Genomic DNA, 23,796 nt, shown 5'->3' with positions numbered 1-23,796 from the left:
AGTGACTCCGTCAGTAATTACATTGAAGTACCCCCACTCATCCCAGGCATCCTGAAATGATGCTTTGTGCAAATTAATTAATTAGAAACTAGTGAAGCATTTAGATTTCTTCTCCGTTCACTTCCCGAAGTTAATGTGGTGGTGAATGGATTTAGCGAGGCACTCTTTGTCCTGCTGTCATGATTGCAGCTGCTCTCAGACAATGTCCCATTGAGAGGCAATATCAGAACAGCTACCTGCCGTAAGAGCACACAGATGTGTGTGTCTATGTGTGTGTGGCTGCAGACAGAGAGGATTATGTAGGAGATCAGCTGTGGTCATGGTGCAACAGCTAGACATATGGAGGCTGTTTAATGTGCTGATCCCCTTTTGTAATTTTTGCAGTTCTTTGCGAAACTAAACTTTTCATTTTTATGATCCCTCACTTCAACACATTTTATTTTGTAGATGTAGAGAAAATATTCCAGAGCTGTAAAGTAGTAGAAAAATGAAAGGCAATTGTCGATTTGTTTAGAAATAAAAAAATGTAAGTGTGGTGGGAATTGGTGTTGAACCACTCTTTGTGTAACCAGCTTCACTGCAAGTTGTTCAGAGTTTGTTGCTACTAGCTTTACAAAACTAGAGAGCTTTTCCCCATTCTTCCTTGCAACAAACTGAACAGAGAACATCTTTGAGCTGTAGTTTTTAAGTCATGCCAAAGATTCTCAGTTGATTTTTGGACTGGACTTCAACTAAACCACTCCAACAAATATTATTTTATCTAAGCTAATCAATTAAAGATTGTGTATAGTTAGCTTCATTGTCTAGCATAAAGACTTTCTCTATACCTCACAAATTCTCTATAATGATCGCATTGAACTCCATTCATTGGCTCTAATTGCTTTCCTTTCTGTGCTGAAGACAAACTTCACCATGGTCTCATGCTGTCATTTGGCCACACTGACTATGTCCTGGGGAAATAAGGGGGACACAGTAAAGAGGATGAATACAGATGCTCTAGACATTTTTCAGGGTCTTAAATGTGAAATACTTTGTAAACTATGCATCATTGTTCTTACACCTCACCTTTATGCAAATCTTTGTGTTGATCACAGACTGTGGCTGTAATACCACAAAATGTGAAAAAAGTTGTATGTTTTTACAAGTAGTACCAGCTAGCTTCTGTATGTGTAGGTTTCCCCTTTTGGATGATTTTTAATTTTTTAATTTTTTATTTTTTTACCACAACATTTCCTGTTGTGCTATCATTGGCCTTATCAAAGGCGGTGGTTGACATCCAACAGAGAGGATCCACTAGGGCTTCGAGTGTCTTCATCCCCTCCTGCATAAAGCGTCCTCACTTTACATCGAGGCAGAAAGGGTCCATCTTGCTGATGTTTACAAGAGCACAGCAGGTCACCCTGTGCAATCCAGTCAAATCCCTCCTGCTCTCACATGGGCACTAATCTTCAATGACTGTCATCTACAGCACATCTACAAACTGCAGAACTACAGTTTACAGAACTACATGTGCTCTCCATGACTTCTCCATCGCTTCCTTTCCTCTTCATTTCCTCTGTCTTTCGTTTTGCCGTCTGTTCGCCTTTCTGTCATTCTTTTTTTCATATGTTGCTGAATTGTACACTTTTTAGCAAATACACCTTGATTTTCTCCTTTATGCTGAATCAAATAGCAACTACGCTACTTCGATGGTTCGAATCAGTGACTTGAACCGTCTAATTGGATAATAATTCACTTCTTATTTTTCAGGATCATTGCAGTCCAACATAGTTTACAAAGGGGGCAAAGTCCATTAAAGAATATACTACAGTTTTCACCAAACAAAAAGAAAACAATGTATCTCAGGACTGACTCAGTGCCTGATCAAGAGGAGGGAGGGGTTAGTTCAGACAACAAATGAAATAAGCCTTCAACAAGTCTCTGCTAATTTGTAAGTCCAATCAGTGAGCAAAGGATGCCCACTGTGTTGTGCTCAGTGTAACTACTGTAAGAAAAAATGACTGTATTTGCTTAATAAGTTAATTTGTGATTGGCTGCTTCAATGCTAAAATAAAGGGCTAGTTCTATATTTGGTTGTTTGTCTTTGAGCAATTCAAAACATTAGATAGTTCCATAATAATTTATAAAAACAATATTATAATTTCAGCTATTTGACGCTGCATAGAGATGACTAAAAACACAGTTAATTTTGTTTTTATTCATATTCTAATTGTGAAACTGTGAAGAAGTCATTTCCCAATGTCGTTTAACACCGTGTTTCAAATTATTATGCAAGTGATATTTTCTCAGATTTTCATAAATGATCAATACAAATGATGGTCAGTACAATTTTTAAGTCATGAACTATCACAGTATAAATCAAATTTTACTGAACAAAGCTCCCAAAGAGAACAGTATTTTTTTCAAAAATAAAAAACTCAAAATGCACTGTTCTAAATTATTATGCACAGCAGATTTTCTAAACATTTTATGGATTATAAAGAACTGCTAATGGTCATTCTTTAAACGTGCAGCATTACGTGGTCACGTGTACTAAAATCAAAAGCTATTTCAATCAAACAAACATTGTTTGGGGCATCATTTCTACCACTGGACTCATGTTATTTTTTCGCTCTGACTCCATTGAGCTTACAAACACTATATTGATTGCTTGTGTTTAGAGAGCTGCATGCTCTTGATTTATTTGATCCGAGCTAATGTTAGGTTGCTGCACCTGCTTGATTTACAGGTACAAATCAATAAAACATGCATCCACGAGGATGTTGGATTGTTCCTTTACAGGACAAGCTTCTGTGAGCCTTGAGAGAAACACCAGGAGGACAATGCATAAATCATCAACATATTATTAATTACATAGATTAATCTTTACAGATACCCAGAATAGAAGAAGCCCCAGCTGGGTCACAGTATTTGGGATCACTAATAGAGGATGTGCTCATAGAGAATATGCTCAAGTAACATTCTAAATCAGCGTTTTCAGTCCTAATGCCAGTATCCCCTCAAAAGCCACCCATCATGTTCATGCAGACAACATCATAACTGTGAAACCCTGAAGCTGTGTGAGCCTGCTCCCCAGAGGACCTCTCTTCTGCCAATGCAATGCGGCTCTGAATGGGAAAAGCGCAGATTAAGCCAGAACACAAGTGTTGAGGTTATCACATTCACACGACCAAAATAGATGCAGACTGGGTGAAATGCCGGGCACAGCAGCCAGGCTTGAGGTATAGAGGGGATGTAGTTCCTGGAGAAGATCACCGATGCTGACAGACTGAAACACTGGAGAGCAAACTGTGCTTCCGCAAGAAAGAGTTTATTTAGTATCCAATAGATTATTTATATTCCAATAAGCATTACAGCCAAAGGCAAAAAAAACATACAAAATGTACGTTTTGCATTTGTTGGTGGCATGGACTATTGTATTGTTTCCTTGTCAAAAGGCAACTATTACTCATTTGTACATCAGATAGCCAGCAGATTAAAAAAAAACATGACATAAATAGCTATAAGCAGAGAGCATTTTAAGCACATAAAGTGCCTGCAACATTGTTTCTGGGATCCGGATATCAAAGAACTGACGTTAAAAGAAAAGCAGCAGAGGGTAACAACCCAATCTGTGTCTGAACCCATTGTTTTTGTGTAGCAAATATCTTCACTTGAAATAATTACTTCTTGTTGCTTCCTTTTTCTGTGGTTCATTAGTGCTGAATCAGATTTTGAAAAGTTGCCTCTGTGAAAAACATACAGATGTTTTTATTTTTTTTATATATGTAAAATTAGCAGTACAGCCAACCCTTGTGTTGAGATTTTTAGTAATGTTTCCTAATAAAAGCAACAAAACTATTCTTTATTTAATTTTGTGAAGCAGATGAAGGTTTACTAATAATGTAGTGAGGAGGAAAAGGTTCAGTAATTGTGAACTCTTGCTAATGATGCCCCTGTTCATCTTAGAGGTCAAGGAATAGAGCTCTGCATTCATGACAGAACTGTCTTTATAACATTTAGCTTAGGCTCCTACAAAAAGGTTTTCTGATGACAAAACCTTCATAATGAACAGCAACATAGAATATTGACAGATAACACACATTCATTGTATTGCATACCTTGCCAGTTTTACTGGTTGTCCTATTAAAAAATGAGCTGAGCCAGTGTTTTAAATTCAAAAACTGCATCGTCAGTGGGAAATTCTTAAAATTTTCCTTATGATGGATTTTTTTTTTTAGGCTCAACTTCCTTTTTTTTTCAAAATAAAATAACATGAAAGTTGACTTAGTTAATTCAAGACTTTTCTTACAGTTAACAATAGATACTCACTTTCCCAGCCGCTTTCACTCACATGGAGACAATTTATAGCTCTAGCAGTTGACCCGACATTAAAGGGTTAACTGCCTTGCCCAGGGGCACCTGGTCAGAGGAAGCTGCAATCAAGCCCTACATTTTACACAGGGAAATAAATAAGTCTGATTAAGTACTTGCATTTTTGAAATTGTTTCAATAGAAGTTTATTCCTCTTCTTCTGCTTGCATTAGTTGCTGTTTAATTAAGCTTGTGTGTTACAGATTCATATTGACATTACTAGAAGGCTTCTCCCGTCCTTTCTGTGAGCTCCAGTTTATCCTAAGATGTACAATAAACAGATTAGGACACTGAAGAGGCTTCCAGAGCATACAGTATGCTGCCTGAAGCCCTGAAGCAATGTCAGCTCTGTTTATGTCTATTTCTTGCTGAACTATACTTATATCACTATTACACTGCAGTCGCATGAGTCATAATTACTTACCACAAACTGCTTGGCCTTGAAGAACAGGAGGATTTTATGTTGATGCCTCTTCATAAATTGAGGTTTCTATATGTTCTGTTCATATAAAAACGCTTTGCAGAAAATGCCTTACCTACTACATTTCATAAAAATTCAGTTTTATGTAATTCAGAAAAAAAAACAACAAAAAAACAAAATCAATCTACGTTCAGACATGCTCTTGTAATTAAGTAAAACTAAGAGACTTCCAAAGAGAGATTTACAAGATGATGCTAAGCAGGAGAATTGCAGATTTTCTTGGAAGCATTTTGTCATCCCTCAATGTAATAGCCAGTGGTGGATTTAATCCCATCAAATTAGTCCCATGCTAATCCTCACTAGCCTCAGAAAGAGGTCACTCATGTTCATTTTAAAGATGCATAAAGGTCACTTTGTAATTGCACATTCAGAACCAACTGGTTGTTGACAAGCAAAAGTCTGGCATGCTATTTATTTATTTATTTTTTAAATTTTTTCATTTTTCTTGTGCATAATAATTTCTGAAGGTCAAAATGCAGCCATCAATAAAAAAAATAAAATAAAAAAAAACAATGTAGGAAAATGAATTTCCAATCACGAGTTCGTTGACATATTTAAAAACTTCCAATATTGTATTTTTAAATGTCAAATTGAAAAGGAGGAAGGGTTGGACATCTTATTTATCAGGTTGAGATACGTTTGTTCTTGTCTTGTTCTGCAAGTGCTTTGCTTTGCTGGCTGGACATGACCCATCAACAGCATGTGACTTTGTTTAACTATCATATCACATCTTGGCTGTTGGTCTCTGCAGTATTAGAGGATTATGTTGACCAATAGCTCTGTCCCCAGAGAAATGGAAGCTTTATGCACTTAATTCTAAGCCAACATTTTGCCATAAATGCCAGCTGCAGACACCAATGGTGCTTTTGGCTCTATGCTACAAAAACCTTTGAAGATGATTTAAACTTCTATCTTGATAATAACTGGCAGCTTTTTGTATCTGCTGAGTTATTGCCAGCACAACCAGCCATTTATATGAAACATTGTTGCAAGCTATCTTTTAGGCTTTATTTGTAGCAAAGCGACTTCTGTTCTGCAGCTGTAACTCTTGCTATGTGCACAACTACAGCCTCAAACTTGTTCATGTTTCATCTTGTTATATTGTCTTTTTCAGTTACAGCTTTGAGACGTTTCAGGGGTTTCTTGTGTTTGCGGCTCGTTAAGTCACCCCACTGCATGTCAATGAGATCAAGACCTGGGCTTTGAGTCAGCCCAGGACTTTCTGTGTCTTAACTCTCAATCAATTCAGCTGTGGAGACTTGCTGACCCCAAGATGCCACTCTTTATTAGCATCGTTGGACAGTGATCTTTGAAAATTATCTTCTGCTCTCTAATACGCTTCCCGACTGTCTGTGCAAGATAAGACATCCAGCGTAGTTCCCACTTTTGAACATTTTACTTGTTACTTGCCATTTTCAGGCCACCTCGTGTCTGCCTTACTCAAGTGACACATATTCCTGTCTCTCACATCAAGATGGCTAGAGAAATAGGTTCACTGTGATTTTCTATTCATATCCAGTGAAAACAGGAAGTCACAGCCTGGTGATTAAAGATACTTTTTTTATTTTTATTTTGAGCCCTTTAAAACTTGTTCAGGTCAGTTATATAACATTGAGGGTTTTTTTTTCCCTCCAATGAATGACAGTGCCCATCTTAGATGGTTTTATTTTTTTCAGTATGTTTATGTGAAATTATTTTGCTACTGCACACTGTTACCAGTGGAGTAAATAAATTAATAAGACGCAATGTTTTTTTGCTGAGTCACAGTTGAGGAAGTTAAAAATCAGGCTTTGTTTTAGAGTGTTGGTTTTACATTTTCCAGGAACATTTCCCAAGCAATGACTGCCGTCTCTTTGTCTCAGCAGTACAGTCTACTGAGATCGGAGATCCCTCATTGCAATGAGGGATCTGTGGCTAGTTAGTCACTGTATTATAATTTTCCTTGAAGGATTATGAATTTGAGTTGGCTCATATGAAGCCCTGACATCTGATAGATATTTAATGTCACCTGTTCTGAGTTTGTGTTTTACTGTGATGTTGTTCTTGTCTCTTATTTTTTTATTATTATAATTTTTTTTTGCAATCTAAAAAATAACACTAACGAAAACTTTGATGACATGATAAGCTGTTCTTTTTGCCATGCTGCTTGCTGAGGAGCACATGTCTGCTGGCATTCAGCTCCCTGGCAAAGACGAAGACAGAAAGAAGCAGTTTGAACACAAGAGAGGGATTCTTACTCGCTTCTGCTTTTTTTTGCGTAAATACCCAAAAGGAAATAAGACACAATTTTTGGCACTGAATGTATTTATAAAAATATAAACTCCAAAACAGAAAAGGGCATCGTTTATCAAAATTTTTTTACGGATTTTGACGATGACAAATTCTAATTGATGTGATCTGAAAACACAAAAAATTTCTCAAAATTGTTAGTCATGATTAACAAAATTTTTTCATGACAATGTCAATAAAAACCAATACATTCTAATATGTAACTGTGTACAACCTAGTGATATGTCATTTAATCATATTACTGTTATCATTATCACAAAATAACACAAAATATGATGATATATGACGCCTGTATAGAGACATATGGTGCAACATCAACTCAGTAACTCTCAGGGCTTTTGTGGGCACCGACAGGATATCAATAACACTGCAAATGATGCATAATGTCTGGACTGCTTATTGTGTCCATTTCATATGAAATTTTAATTGCCTTGATTATTGTGAGTTTTTTCGATATTTTCGGAAAACTGAACATTCTACTTACCTTTACGTCAGCTTTGGTATATTTTCAAATATTTACTTCACAATGACCTAGTCATCTGAAAGTCGCAATTATTAATGACTCTGCTTCTTCCTTGACTGGCCTTTCGAATGCCAGACAAGACGTTCCAAAGGCCTTATCTTGCACTACATGTAGCGAAACAAGCCGAGCGAAATGATCCAAAAAGCCAGCATGCAGTGACTGGCTGCTGCCAGGAAGACACAGGAAGATGCAATTTTATATTTTGTAGATTTGTTCTAAAGAAGTATGTTCTACTGTCTAACTGGTAGAAAGTTTCTACAAGTCAAAGGTCGTAGAAACTTTGCAGTAAAGTCAGACAGTCGTTGGGACTTTGGGAAACCTTGTCCCAACCTTCATTGCGTTTCATCAATTCTCGTTGTGCTTTTTGCGTATTCACAAAGGGGAATGAGCAAGACATTCGCTTTGTTCTTCAGCCTGTTTTTCTTTGTTTTACCTCGTGCTATCCCCTTATGTCACACAGTTCTAATTAATCTAAACACAACCTCAGCCGAGTCAGTGATATGTGTTCTAAATTGGGTGTGAGGAGAAGATGTTAGGTGCACTGAGACAGCCACCCTGTAAGCCGGTGGCTAATTTTAGCCTTTCAGGGCAGTGCACTGTGTCTCCCTGTGGACGAGTTGAACCACAGAGGGATCTGAGCACCAGCTCAGGCCCTGCCTTTCCTTTCTGTTCTGTGTTTGGACATTGTGCCGTGTGGGGTTGCAGGCCAGTCACAATAGACAGAGGTGGGGAACTGTGGATTCAAAGAGCTTTTAAAACACCTGGGCTTTGGTCAAACAGATTTTTGAACATAAACAAAAAGTGGCTCAGATCATAGACTATCAACGTGTGGTCCACTTTTAAGAACTTTGTTTATGAGGAGTCAGAAAAAAAGAAAATCACGATTAAAATGTAACAAAAAAGATATACCAAACAAACCAGAAGAGAAAAAATAGTGCAGAACTTGTGCATGTCTTTCTAATAGAATCAAGTTGTTCAAATAAACAGAAATAAGCTCAAATATGTGAGGTAGTTTTGTTAAATATTTTCAATATCAGTATTGTACCAATATTGGTTAAAAAAAGAAAAGTAAAAACACAACCTACATATCTCTGTAGTTCTCCCCTCCTTATACCGGCAATATATTTCTGTGCATAGCTTTCTAGTGCTGTAACCACTTTGCATGAAGCAGTGAATTAATTGAAACCCATCAACTAGTTCAAGTTTTAACCTAAAATAAGCTTAAACAGAAGTTTTTATTTTAAAAAAAAGTCTTCACAATCATTTACTGATGTGGCAAACCAATTGGAAAGCCATTAGTTTTAAATAGATCATAATTGCCTGAAATCAAATAAAATTATCCAGGTTTATTATGCAAAACGAACCAATCAGCTGCCATTTTTCTACTAATGTAAGCTTTCTGTGGCAAGGACAAATTGAGCCTCAGCATAAAGAAAATTGTGACCTAACTAACCTGGAAGTAAGTAATTGGTTTCTCATGCTAATGATGATTTCTTATGCTAATGAGAAGCTCTGAAGTAGCGGCGTGGTCACCCAGGCGTGAGTCGATTCACCTCGGCCTGCTCCGATGTAAATGACACTGCTTCCCTCCACAAATTTGCTTCTTCACGCCGCTGATAACTTTTTGTTCTGAAAACTTTCGGGCTGAGATCAAACGGCCACGCCGGCTGGAAAAGTCCACTCCAGTGAGACACACAAACTGACTAATTACTCTACAGCCAGGCGTTCTCTTCATCATCCACCTCATTTATGCTGTGTTACCTACTGTCCTCTGCGCTGGACGTGTGTTTCCTCGACGGCTCTGTTTGCTTTGGAAAGCAGCCATGTTGAATTATGTACAGCCCAATTTCTGCGAGTGCAGATACACACACACATCCCCTAAGCAGCCATATTTATCAGCATAAAAAGGGGCTTATTACTTAAAATCCATTTTTGAATGTAACACCAGTTGAATGTGTAAATGTCCAGACTGTAATGTTTGTTTTTCTCTGCTTTTGTCTTCCAGATTTTCCATATGACCTATGATCTGGCTAGTGCAGTGGTAAGAATATTTAATTTGATAGGGATGATGCTGCTTCTGTGTCACTGGGATGGCTGTCTCCAGTATCTGGTGCCTCTCCTCCAAGACTTTCCCCCTGACTGCTGGGTGTCCCTGAATGGTATGGTTGTAAGTATTACACATTTTTCTTCTTTTATTCATAAAGCCATAGTTTGTCAGCAGCTGTTGCTTCCTACATCTCTTACTTGTGGTTTGAAAACAATTGTGATTTGCAAGAAGCACGTTTCGCATTTCTACCCATCACAATGTTAATAGAATTATATATGACTATTACTAATAAATTTATATTTTTTATTTTTATTTTTTGTTTCTTATCAAATTTAATATTAGAATTCAAGTCAATTTTGTAATTCACAGGATAAAACTAATTGTACATTAAAGTTATACGTGGCTTTTGATGAATCTTTTTAGTGTTTTATTTCTGAACTTTCTCTTCAATATACATCGACTCACAAAACTAGTCACGTTTTCATATTGTATCATTTTGCCAGCACAGTTTTATTTGAATTTTGTTGGGCTTTAATAGAGTCCATGTTTGAAAGTCAAAGTTCTCAAGTTCTCATTTACAACTAGGTCTGAACTTCGACTGGGATTCTCTGGTGCATGAAAATGCCAAACGCCTAGCTTTATGAGTATGTCTGAAATGATTACTTGGATTAATCATGGTGAGCTGATGATTAAAATAATAAAAAAAAATTTAACTAATACAGTAAACAATTAATCATTAATAGAAGTTTACAGACTCTAAAACATGCCATTTATTGAGTGCAATTGTTTCACATGAAATTAAATGCCTCTAAAGGAGTGACATCTCTATTCAAAACTTTATCTTAAAAAAAAATGCTGTAAGCTGTTTGATTAAAATGATGTGTTAAATATGTCATGCATATAATGCGGCATGTAGAAAACGGAGAAAAAATCACAGGGGAATCATTCTGCTGGCTGAGCTGTCTGTTCTTTTTAGCTCCTGTCTGTCTTCTCAGCTCCTCCCTGGTTTGTTTTCCGTGCAATCAAAATTGCCTCTTGATGTGGAAGGGCTATACAGTTTATCATTACCCTGCATTCATAATGTGGCATAGGACTGCTTCCCTGTGCTGGTACATTTATTAGACTTGAATAATTTCACACAAAGTTTTATCCAATGCAACACAATGGTGTGGAAAATAGAGGAGTGCGGGTTAATTATTGGACTGACTTCGCTCTTTGTGCACAGTGTATTTGGTTTGCATACTCTGACATATGCTGTTGCAAAAAAGACATTTTAAGGCTTAAATCATTTTGCTTTTTTTTTCTTTGGTCTTTAATGGTTCTTAACAATGTGTAATGGCTACCTTCATGAAAGGACAAAATGAGTTATAAGACAGGGAATAAGACAGCAGAGTTATGTTGTTACCAGTGTCGATATGACTGCTTTTTGGCACATGCCAAGCTGTCAGTAAAGGATTTAAACATTGAAAGTGTAAGGAGTGGCTGTTTATAGCAGCATTGCTTTGTTTGAGGCATCTTTCCTTTCACATTAAACTATAAGAATGGATCCTGGGAGTCTGCAGTGGCCTGGTACCCCAGACATTTTAATTAACAGCACAATTTCTTTCATATATGTTTTGCACAGGTGTGAAACAGTTCTGAATGGCATGGAAGTGTCATACTTGTTGGGATTTCTGATCCACATCAGCTTGTTTTATGCATTTTTTTTTCTCTTTTGTTAACCGTCAAACATCACTTTTGTGCAGCAAAAACAGACCTCTGCTCTCAAACATTAGCTAATAAAATAATGTAAAGAAAGTCAAACTGTAACTCGCTTTGTACTTACCATAATTTACTGATGGAGTTATATATACAGAGATACAGTATCAGTCAAAACTCAAGTCTCCCAAATGTAAGAAACATCATAGTTGGGAAAAGACTACAAACTGGTTCTCTGTGGGATGAGTTTATACTTATACTTGGTAAATAAACACCTCAAAATATCCTCTCTTCATGGGATTTATACATAAACTCATGCTTTAGTCTTATTGGTTTTCCTGATACACTTCTTCATTCATTTATAGTATTCTGCATAATCCTCATACTCACTGTTTAGCACAAAAAAAGTAATGCTTGTTGTCATGAGGTTTTTGTGTGCCTCATTTAGAAGCTCAACTCTTTGAAGTTCTACTTTTTTCTACATAGTTCTACATAGACATACTTTTAAATAATGCAGAAAGTATATACTTACATCTAAGTGTATATTAAAATAGAATGGTTCCCAGCAAATTCCCTGTTGATTTATGCCTAAATGTTATGTAAAAGGTTAAAATGCCCTGGATCTATTTGTGTGTATGGGCAAACACTGTCCTGCAGTAGAAAATCAGTGTAAGTCTTTGTGTGTGTGTTGAGGATGAAGGTTTGTCAGTCATGAAATTGTGTCAAGTCTAGGTGTTACTTCGGCTGAGAATTAGTTTCACTACAGTGTAGAAATGGGAGATGACTTGAAAGCGCATCTTTTTTACATAACCGTCGCTTTTATTTAGGGTCCTTGTAGTCTCCCTGCTCAGGGGCATCCTCTTCCCTCCTCTGTATTATTTCCTCCTCACTGTCTCTGCCTTAAGTTGGGGGTCAAGCATTGCTGCTCCTCTTGGAGCAACATGATTGTACAGAAGTGTGTACATGCCTCCTGGGCCACTCTGCTTGTAAACGCTCGCCTATGGAAGTCTTCTGCCTTCTCATCTCCTTCTATGTGATAAACATTTTTGTGCTCCACACGCATGCTGGCCGCTCTGAGGCATTGGGCTCGAGGTGCAAATGTCAGCTCTGCTCAGTGTCACGGTTCTGTTTCCCACTCTTATCTTTACTTGGAGGCAATGAGTTGCCCAAGCAAGCTCACTACCAGCTTGCATGTGTTACTCATGCAAACAGATGGAACAAACAGATCCTTCTCTGTTTGCACCCAAAGACTGATCTAATTTCCCACATGAATGCTACAAATCGTCCTCGCTAATGGTCCACAAAGTGGGAGATGAATCTTCGTCTTTTACATTTACTTTGATTTGCAACCGTTTGGTTGTATTGATAATCTTAAAGCGCAGTGATGAACTGTTTCTGTATTTGTGCTGCAGGTTGTTCCCCTTGTTCAGTATGAGTTCGACACATTCGGCTTCTTGTATGCAAATCAATGTAAAATGAACTCATGTAAAAGGCTAATTTGATGCCCCCTGTGTGGCAGGATGATTTTTTCCGCAAACAATGATATGCGTAAAACTTCAGAGTGAAGGAGTGTTTGATGGATGCATGGATGACCTAAATCATTAAATCCAACTACTTGAATTCTCTTTCCATAAGGTTCTATATACATAAATTAATTTGCATGAAGAAGCAAGAAGAAAATGATGTCCCCTGGCCCTTAAATCTGTGTCAGGTTTAAAAAGACATTGGGTTTGTGCCTTATGTTCAAGCTCTGCATGTCAGTGTCCATGACAGAACATTTTATATCTAAGTTACAGTTAAGACCATATATTTGCATAGAGTGGTTCAAAAGTACAATAATGACTGTTTTTCCTCTTTGAGAAGAAATCAGCCAAACATTTTCTTCTTTCAATATCATTTAGAATAATTAAAATAATTTTTATTTGCTAATTCAAATTCTGAAGTTTACATAGATTTACTTAACATTTTGTAGAACTGTTATTTAAGCTAAATGTTGGGTTAAATGTTTTGGGTATCCTTTTACAAGGTTCCCACAGTAGTTTGCTGATTTATTATTTTTTTTGACCCACTTGTTTAGGCAAAACTGACATGACTGAGTTGTATGTTTCCTTGTCAACAAACTTTCTGAAACTCAGTTCAGAGCTTTGCATCCACTCCAGAATACTGACTTTGTTGTCTGTAGCAGTATATTTATGGATATTGTCCACTTGAAAGATCCACGTGTAGCGAACTTTACATCTAGGCTGTTGTTGTGTTTCATTATGTCCACATAATATGTCTTTCCACATCCTCCCATCTGTTTTGTGAAGTGTACCTCGTAGTTTGCATGCATGTTTTAGTTCTCTCTGTGTACTCCGAATTCCTCTCACAGTCCAAAAACAAACCTGTGATGCTAATCGGTTGATCCAAATTGCAAGTGTGTGCATGCTTGCTGTTCCTGTGTGTCTATCCTTACGTCCTTCAGTATAATATCGCTTCATTACTATTTGCATATTAGGCCGGAGGATGCAAGGAAAATAAATAAAATACTAATCAAAACTTTTTAATTTTACCTATTTTTATTAATTTGAAACATAAAGCAGGAAATATATTGTGTGGAGAGGAATTATAAAAAGTATAAATTAGAATCTGAAAGCATGTAGGCGCCAAAGAAACACAGAACCATCATTTCTTTTGTAATTTGTTAGTTTTTATTTCTGCAATAATTGGGGATCAACTGAGGTAAAATTCACAATAAGCCAATAGTTTTCGTCAGGCTCATGAGCAGCTGGCGTGGTGTCACAGACTCTTATGTGAGCAGATTGTGGAATCTCTTCCCCATGGATCTTTGCTGAAGTACTAGCCTATGTGCTGACTGTGGCCTGGCAAATCCAAAGTGATAAGTCGCACCCACGTGTGGGATCTTTCTTCTCACAATGTCACAATACATTAGCGTACATGGGCTAAATATCTCCACATCTCTCTTCCTCTCTCTGTTTTCTGTTGCTTTTATTTGGCTTATTTCAGGTATAAATACCTGATGTAATTCAGTGATGTTTGTCTCAATGTTTTTCCAAATGCAGCGTCTGTATTGTTTTATCCTAATGAGTTCAAATTCACCATATTTATTTATTCTTGTAGTCGGCTTGTACTTGGTTTCCAGCTGGGGCTCGAAGAGTGAGGAGTACAGATACTGCTGAGTGTTGCAGTACAGGCTGTATGCCTGTTATCTTTCTGACTAATGGCCTGAGAGTACCTTCTTACTCTTTAGAGGCTGCATTTACTTAATCACCAGACAAGATAATGCCGCTGTCACTGTGCCGACTCTGTCAGGGGGTGATGTCCCGTTCTATTTGTTTGCATATGGACATGTGTTTAGGAGCATGTGTGTTATGCAAATGCGCTTATATTGAGATATAGTCAACTAAGTTCTAGGCAGCTGAATATTCATGCTTAAGCGTAGAGACGGGCAGAAACAGTAGGTAGACACACACACGAGCACGTGTACACAAATGCACTGACTGAAATCCACGAAGGTCCAGCTAGCCATGCATAACCTTCCGTCAGTGACTCCTCTTGGATTTTTTATTGCAAGATCACCCGCTTAATTTTTCCTCCAACCTCATGAATGACTCACTTCCAGCAACCAAACTCAGTCCTGAGTTTATGAATTCATCTGACATTTTTCTTTCCTTTTGTTACTTTTCCCTCAAATTTAATTCTGGTTTCACTGATCATTGATTTTTCTATTTTTATTTGTATTAATAGTTCTAAAGTTGGAGTAAAATGATGGATGGTTTGTATCAGTTTTCTGAAGTAAAAATGTTTTATTTATGTATGTATTTATGTTTGTGCAGCCTGGGTTAATACTCCTTAACAGCTGCAATAAGTTTAGGGGATGTTTCCATCTATTTAGAGACCAAATTTTGTGCCCATTCTCCTTTATAAAATAAACAAAAACATCCATGGACACCAACGTTTAAGTCTTGCCACAGCTATGGCATTAAATTGTCCTACCAGAATGCAAAACAATATCATGATTGCTAACGCATTTCTCATGCCATGTTCATAAAGATGTGCGTTGCTACCTTTCCTATACACACTCGCTTTTTTTCTCCCTCTTTTCCTTTACATGGTGTATAACAGATTTCTGTACTCCACCCGAGCTGTGGATCTGTGCAGCTCCTCCAGGGCTGCAATGGCCATTTTGGATGATTCTCCAATAACTGTTCTGCTTGTCACGATTTTAGCAGTTGTGCCTCCCATTTTATATTTTCAGATAATGAACCAAACAGTGCTGTGTGAGATTTCAAAACTTCAGATATTATTTCATAATCTACCTCTGCTTTCATCATACTTTGGCATGCAAAACACCTCTGAATTAAATTTTGCCTTTACTGGTTTCTTTTCCTTGTAAAATATGGATAAATATACTATCTTCGTGTGTCGTGAACATCCTGGAATTTATTTTTTCCTAAGATCAAATTAAAAAAGTTGCCTTCAGAGACAATTGTTATAATGGCCTCTACTCAGGGGTATTTTTCAGGTAAACACGGATGTTTTTTGCCCTTCAAAAACAATGTCATAAGAGGACAGACTGTGTTCTTTGTAGCAGTGTACTGCATCCTGTTAGCCTCATAGTTATTCATCAGTATCAACAACAACCAACGCCTCTGGGTGACACTCAACACTGGGGCGATGGTGAATCAGCAACTGCCTGCCGGTCACATAACCAGCTACATCTTGTGTAAGGCAACTGGAGGAGACTAGATTGTGACTAATGAAACAAAATCCGGACAGGCTGTTAGATGCAGAAGCATGCTGGTAAACACATGGCGCTGCTAAATCACAGAAACTTTGTAGCAGCTGATACTTAAATTATGGAATGGAAAGGGATTTGTTTTGGGTATGACGTCCGCAGTGCTCTACAGACATGCCGAAAGATAAATACAGACTGTCTGATGTCAGTAGATAAAGAAAGTGACAGGAAGTGACAGAATCGTTAAATGTTAAGGACTTGTGTATAAAGCTGCAGAATATGCTCTAGCAAAAGATTATTTTGGAGTAATAACATATCAGTTCCTAAAAGCATCCACACAGAGAAACAAAAATAAAGTATCAGTCTGGAAAATGATTGCACTTTATGTTTTTTAGACAATTTAAATAAAACCGTTACCCCACGTGAGAGTCTACAAGGTAAACGAGGTTTTAAAAAGTTATGGTTTAAAAAGTAACGCAAAAACAATTCACTCATATATTTCCCAAAGTTTCATGTTTTTCTAATGATAATCCAGACACACTGGCTGTCATTTCCTTCCAGTTCCATGGGGCATGAAGTAACACAGTGCTGCGCCTTCCCCACCTGTTGCTGCTGCCGGACAGCTGGCATATAAAGAGACTAACTTTCAGTCAAATTCTTCGGTCAGAAAATCTTTGTGAAAACCAGAACAGTCGAATTGCAGAAGCCCCATCCTTCACTCATACTGAGGTAACCTTGCTTTAGTTTAACTGATCTCTCTGAATTGCCGCTAGGAGCGTCTGTGCAATTTTTTTTTGCCCTGTGTTGAAGCTAAATTTGTCCAGCAGCTAAGATTTGAAACCCTATCTTCTACACATCCACAATAAATTCATAAATTCTTCAAATTGCTTTAAAACTTAAAGCTGCATCACTTAAACACACACTCATTTCTCACATTTCAGGTCAGTGAGTTTCAGTTCCCCATACATAAAGATCTTACAATAATCCACGGCACTAACCCAAACATCAACCTCTTATCTCTGTTATATAAACAATTCGACAAGCCTTCATAAAATCAGTCATCTCGTTGCCTAAACAAAGCTCTAAAGCAGACAATCCTTAAAGTTTGATCATTGAGGAAAGCAGTCTTGAACAGATGGTTCTCTGAGAAGCATTTATTTGTCTTTTTGTTGTACTGTCTTGTTCTTTAGTTGTTTAAATGTGGCACAAAGGAGATCTCATTCTTGAGTGGCATAGTCATCATGTGCTGATAGACCAGACTGTGTTCATGGGCAACTGTTTAAATGCCATTTGTGCCATTAGAGAGTGATTCAAGCAATGTGAATATTTGAGATCATGAAAGGAAGCCAAGGTTTTTAGTTTAGTGGAAAGAACAGTTATTCCCAAACCGAGGCTAGCTGAGGGGAAAAAAACAAACAAAAAAAAAACACCTAAAATTTGAGGTACCCAGTGAGCCTTGAATTCTTTTGTCTCTCACATAGGTGCGGTTGAGAAAAGTGTATCGTTTGGAGCAAATTTTAATGTAATTTCTGTCTGCAAGATGCAAATATATTGCAGCAGTAAGCATTCTGGCTGCCCCTGTAAGACCTGTCACATTTCTTTCCCTGCAACGACTTACCAAGTACCACAACCTCAAAGGGCTTATTCTCCTCCTCACCGGAGATCCTGCCTGTTCTCCAGGGGACAAAAAACACACTTTCACATTTGATAAGTGCGGTGTTAATGAGGAGGCTAAATCCTGCAGCTATCACTTCCAAACATGGCTCAGACCAACAAAAGTGGGGAACAAAAGACATTAGAGAGTTCTGGAACAAAGCTAGAAAGCTTTTCAAGCCCAGCAGTGAAATAGTGTTGATGCATTAACACATTTTAATGGTTTCACATCACAATTTCAATGATAAGTCACTTCCAATGTGGTTTTTAATCTGTAAAAAGGGCAAGATATAAAGGAGACTGCCTAAAGGCCAGAGATATGACGCCAAAGCTGTTATAAACAGCAACATCAAGCATGAGAGGATAGTGCCTGACATCAGAGAGAGAGTGTAAAGCAGTAATCTTTGAAATAACATTCAAACTGATTCACCCTGCTAGACTTTCTCACCCCAGAGTTATTTTTGTTGAAAATTGAGGACGTAAGAATGTATAAATGAAACAAGTGTTTGACAAGGAGGTTAAAAGGCTGAAAAGCTCTTTCTTCCCTTTAAGCCTGGTCAGTTTCTGGAGGAAGTTACTGGAAATGTCTCAGACAGTCACACATTTCACAAATTATTGCACTAACTTTGCCAAAAGCAGACCAGCCCTTCTGGTTTTACCCTGCCTTAGAAAAAGGGAATTATCTCTTTACATTTAATATTTATTTTCAAAAATCAAAAACAAGAAGTATTCTTACTTCTGCTGATACAACAAATGCATGCTGATTATTAAAATGAGATATTTTTAATTTGTGTTACTGCTATTTAAATGCAGACATTCAGATTGAAAATCAATGTGAGCACAATATATTGTGAATATATTGCCATTGCATTATCAGCCTACACAATAATGTAATTGCAAAATACTTTTTGGAGTGCAGTAATTGTTTGCTAATATAGCAGTTCTGGTAAGGTATATATCTGAGTGGTTTTTCTCTGCATAGTTTTACTGTTGGTTACCTGTCAGCCTTCAGTGAGGTGCTTTTCATCTCGCTAACTTTAGTAACAGCTTTAACACCATTACCTTAATATGTGTGGTGCTGCTTTTGGGCTTTGTTAGTTCTTTTTTTTAACAGCCACAAAATATTTCCTAAGGCCTGAAATGTTTTTTTTCTCAGAAGCTGAGGGCAAAGAAGCCTTTTCTCCAGCTTAAAGGCAGTGTGCAGCATCAGCTGAGGGATGGGAAGGGTAATAGTTCCCTATAGTTGAAACCTCTGGCCAAAATGTTAGCTCCTATTATATATATATATATATATATATATATATATATATATATATATATATATATATATATATATATGAAGTCAAGTGTTATCCAGCAGTAAACTGAATAAAGTCTTGATGTACCTGAAACACTTCAACTCTGAGAAGTAAGATTAGTTTTTAAAGATACATTGAACACATACAATTTTTGTGGTGGATTTTCAACATTTAGTTACTTTATTCTGTATTATGATTTATTCTGCACAACATGTGTTTGTTCAACATTAATTTGAACTTATAAAGAACTATAAGAAGATATGAAAACATAATTCGCAATATTTTTCAAGTATTTCTTCTCTAAGAATTTAATTGTAATTCATGATTGCAGCATTGTCTGTGAAATGACAGTTGCTAAAAAATTGTTTGCTATTACTAGAAAGTGAAGACAAAGTTATTATGGAGTTTAATAATTTTTTGTAGCATTGTGCCAGGATAATATGGCTACCATTATTGAAACAATGTGCAGATCATTGCCCTGACTCTCAGGTTGGTTTTGTTAATCATTGTGCGTCCACTGATTTCTTTTTAAATGCTTTTGTGAAAATACCAAACTTTGATTTTTCTTCGCCAACAGCAACATTTATACTGAAATAAATGCAGACATGTATTCCAGTGTGACATTGCAGAATTTTCACCAATTGTGTATTTATGAAAAAAAAGGTCAGAACTCATTCATATCTAACCTACCTGAAAATTAGCCAACTTCAGGCTCTAATCACTTTGAACTTTCAATATTTTAAATTTTTATCAAATGCAATACAACTTATAGCAGTCTGCTCTCTGATGAGTTGAGTAACAGTGAGATAACAGCAAGGGATGCTTGCTTTACACATAAATCAGAGTTGCAAAGGGATAATAAAACTAACATCTCACTCAAGAGAAACCCAGCTCTGCATGCTATTATGTAGTTAAGGGAAGGTGCAGAAGATAAACTAATCAGGTCGACAGAATACATGACAGAGGGGATTACAGGCATACCTTTGATTTTATTTCCATTGTTGAGAAGAAAATATGGGGTCAGGTAAGTCCTGGCACAGTGAGAGCAGAGAGGGAATAGAAACAGGTAGAATGAGGGCCTTAAGGTCTTAGGCTTGACATGAATGCTGGCTAAAAGCCAGTCTTCCATCAAAGCAAAGCCATTCTTTCTTCACTGCCTTGCCCTGCAGTAACTCCCCCCCAATCCTTCTCTGTCTCCCCCTCTCCTCTCTCTCTGTCCTTGCAGAATGTGTCCTGGGGTAAGCAGTACTCCTATGCCCTCTTCAAAGCCATGAGCCACATGCTGTGCATCGGGTATGGCGCCCGGGCGCCCGTCAGCATGTCTGACCTGTGGATCACCATGCTGAGCATGATTGTGGGCGCCACGTGCTATGCTATGTTTGTGGGCCATGCTACAGCTCTGATCCAGTCACTGGATTCCTCACGCAGGCAGTACCAAGAGAAGGTAAGAGTCATGCCATTGCATACAGGACATAATACTTTTAAAGTGGATTAGTCCTGCTTGATTTATATAATAGATGTCTAACAAAAGGGTTACAGGGTGTAAGACCTGAGGTAAGATAGCAGAATTATACCAAGTATTAGTTTGATTGGTTGGCTGTCTTTGAATTACATAAGATCTTGCTCTTCGGAGCGAAACTTAAATTAGCTTTACTCTCAGTTGCTCTCAGATTATAAAATCCAGGATGATGACCAGAAAAGAGGATTTCTCTCCCTCCGCAGGAGATAAAAGTAAAGTCGCTGAGGTCAGGATTGGACATTAAAATGACCAGTCTGTGAGAAGTTACATTATGTTTTTCTTTCTTTATATTTTCCCTATTACATAATTAGATTTTTTTTTTTTTTTTTTTCCGCATGCAGAGTGATTATTTCGCTTTACACCCAGCCACCATCTGTGATCATGCTGAGGGGCCTGGGCTTCTCCCAGAACAGCCGGCAATGACCGATGTGCTCCTGAGTTTGCACACGAGACGCCAAGTTCAACTTCCATACTTCTCTGTTACGTAGCAGTAAAACCCATTTACCGTGCTTTACATACAACTGTGCGCTGGCGGGGATTAACGTCCTCTAAGTTGTGTCATGCTGGGACACATGTATGATTAAAACAAAAAGCTGAACTTTCCCTTATGCTGCAGCAGCTCTAATTCCAGCTTATACAAGCTGTTGTCCATAATCTATTCCATATATTTAATTTTAAATTGTTTTTGCAAGAACAATATTTTCTTTTTCAAAATTACAGAAATTAAAAGTGAATTTTATAAAGTGTAGGAGATTTTATTAATTAAGGCGCTGTCACTGGTTTTAGTGATTCTCAGCTATTTATGTTGCCACAAAGAGTCAATATGTATCATGCTGTAAAATCTTCTCAGAAGACACAAAGGTTAATTGATTTTAAGACAACATTTAAGACAACATTCTGAAACACCCGATCAACTGCAGCATGTGTAATTAGAGGTACTATAATTAGTTGACTAGGGAAATTGATGAGAAATTCCTTTGATGTTCTTTCAGTAATAGAAGCCACTTTGAGACCTTTCAACTTTTCTCTTGTGCTTATATGTGGTAGTTGGGCATTCCTAATGAGATACATATCTATCCTTAAAGGCTTGTAATTAATCAAATATCACAATTGACAAGTTTCTTTGACAATAAGATTAAAGGAAGTACAGCAAAAACATATGTCCCTGTATAAGTCGGGCTTTAGGTTAGTGAAAGTTTTCACGTGAAATTAAGTTCGTATTGCTGCTTCTTTCTCCTTTTTGTGTTTAGTTTGACCTGCAGCTCATCAGCAGCTGAAACCAAGAATTGATCTTCTCATCTGAAATCAATCAGAAATTATAAACAATTTAATGCAATAAGATATAATACAGTACAATGTACTGTATAATGCCATTGAAATGGTACGGTTTATTGCATTATGATTTGACACAATAAAATCTGATGTAATACAGTGTGATAGGGTGCAGTATGAAACAATGCAGCAAAAGTCAAGTTACCACCATATCATGTTATATGGTGCATTGCAGTATAATGAGACTTAGTGTGGTGCAGTAGGATATGATTTAGTACTCGAAAGGATAGTACGTTACAATTCAACCCAATACAATACATAATCAAGTAAGTATTTGATACAATGCAGCACAATACAATATGATTTGCCTAAAACAATCCAGTATGCAATTTAGTACTGTACTATATGATGTAATACAATTTAAATTGATGCATGCAATACCTTTTAAAACAATTAAACATAAAGAACTACACCACATATTCTACATGATACAATATAACATGACATGCTAATTTGAAATGCCATATGATATGCTACAGATAATACAATTTAATGCATTGCAATGCGGTTTGATATAATACCATAATACACTGGAATGTGAAACAACTAAATACAGTGAAATACTATCAGGTTCAATGTAAATATAATACAACCCATATAAACTTTAGCTGTTTATTTTCTTCCAGTCCACTAACAGCTGACTCTAAGATTTCATGTCAGTTTGTTGCAGACTCATTGTGTTGGTTTGTGCATCGGCACAAACAAAAAGGAAAAAGTTCAAGTGATACACACTATCTGTCCCGTGGGAGGCTGTTACCATAATTCAGATCAGCAGAGTCACCTTGTCCGTAACTATAACAGGACATGCTAAAGCACCAGTTCATTAATTTACACCTTGCTTATAAAAGCATTTAGATGGTTTTAATTTATTCTAGCACGATGGGCTGACCTTGCCAGACGCTTTTGTGGTCGATGCAATCTAGAAAAAGCACTCATTGCATTTGGCACGGCTCCACAAAGCTGTTCGAAATACCACTTAAAACTTGTCATTATTGTATGATTGCAGGGATTCTGCCAGAATCTTTCTGCTGCAGAATCACTCTCGCATATATACTGAAGTTTCATCACAAAAATAGAAAAAGAAAAACCTAAAATTGTGTATTTTGCATGTCTCGATTTATTGCAAGTTGTAAAATAAGGTTAGGATTGCTTATAGACAGCTAACAGCACACCACAAACATTCTTACAAACAGTTGCCCACAAAAAACAAGTTTGGAGTCTAAGGTTACTGAATTAGGGGCATTTCTCTTGCTCAGTGTGCGATGTGCATCTGCTTCACAGCCGATAGTCTTAATCTACTCCCCGCCCCTCCCTTCCTGTTTTACCTTTCATTTCGACAGCCCTCCAGGCATTGAACTCGTAGCTTTGAGGCCGTCAATATGTCTTGTTTGTGGGAGCAGAAACCCCAGTGTGAGGCCAGGTTCAGCCAGAGCTGATTTGCTGCATGGCTGTGCATATCAGTGAAGCAGGATGAGGAGCAGCATGAATGAGTTCAGGGTGCTGAGCCTCTAGTCATTAGATCTATCTCTGCCACAGCTGGGGGGCTGGGGGTTGAGGGGTTAGAGACATGGATGCAAAGACGGATGACATGGGAGTTCTTCTTAGTAATTCAATGGTTGATGATGTTTGTGACAAACATTTGTTGGGAAAATGTGACCCATATAGCCACTGTTTTTAAATGTTCTTTTGTGTTGCGTGAGGCTGGAAAAAAAAAAAAAAAGACTTAAAGGGGATGAAAAAGACAGAGTGAGCACTTTTAGTGCTGAGGAGTCAGACATTGTTGGAGGGGAGAGAAGGAAGTGAGGGAGTAAAGTATGCATGATATCTACACATTCCTGCTGTGATGCCTTGGTGCTGAATCACTG

General features: G+C 37.4%; 1 protein-coding gene across 1 annotated transcript in view; it reads left to right on the top strand.

Moving 5' to 3' along the window:
- The window catches only part of LOC129374219 (potassium/sodium hyperpolarization-activated cyclic nucleotide-gated channel 1), a 70,649-nt gene that overhangs the window by 20,808 nt on the left and 26,045 nt on the right, over positions 1-23,796 (top strand). The window contains exons 3-4 of the mRNA XM_055052508.1: positions 9,652-9,813; positions 20,306-20,524. Of these exons, the coding sequence (XP_054908483.1) occupies positions 9,652-9,813; positions 20,306-20,524 (381 nt within the window). The remainder of the gene's footprint in view (positions 1-9,651; positions 9,814-20,305; positions 20,525-23,796) is intronic.

The sequence above is a fragment of the Poeciliopsis prolifica genome, unplaced genomic scaffold (genome assembly GCF_027474105.1).
Source record: "Poeciliopsis prolifica strain line A6 unplaced genomic scaffold, Auburn_PproV2 SCAFFOLD035, whole genome shotgun sequence".
Lineage (NCBI taxonomy): Eukaryota > Metazoa > Chordata > Actinopteri > Cyprinodontiformes > Poeciliidae > Poeciliopsis > Poeciliopsis prolifica.
The sequence above is the reverse complement of the archived record's forward strand: the minus strand, read 5'-3'. Positions and strand labels throughout refer to the sequence as shown.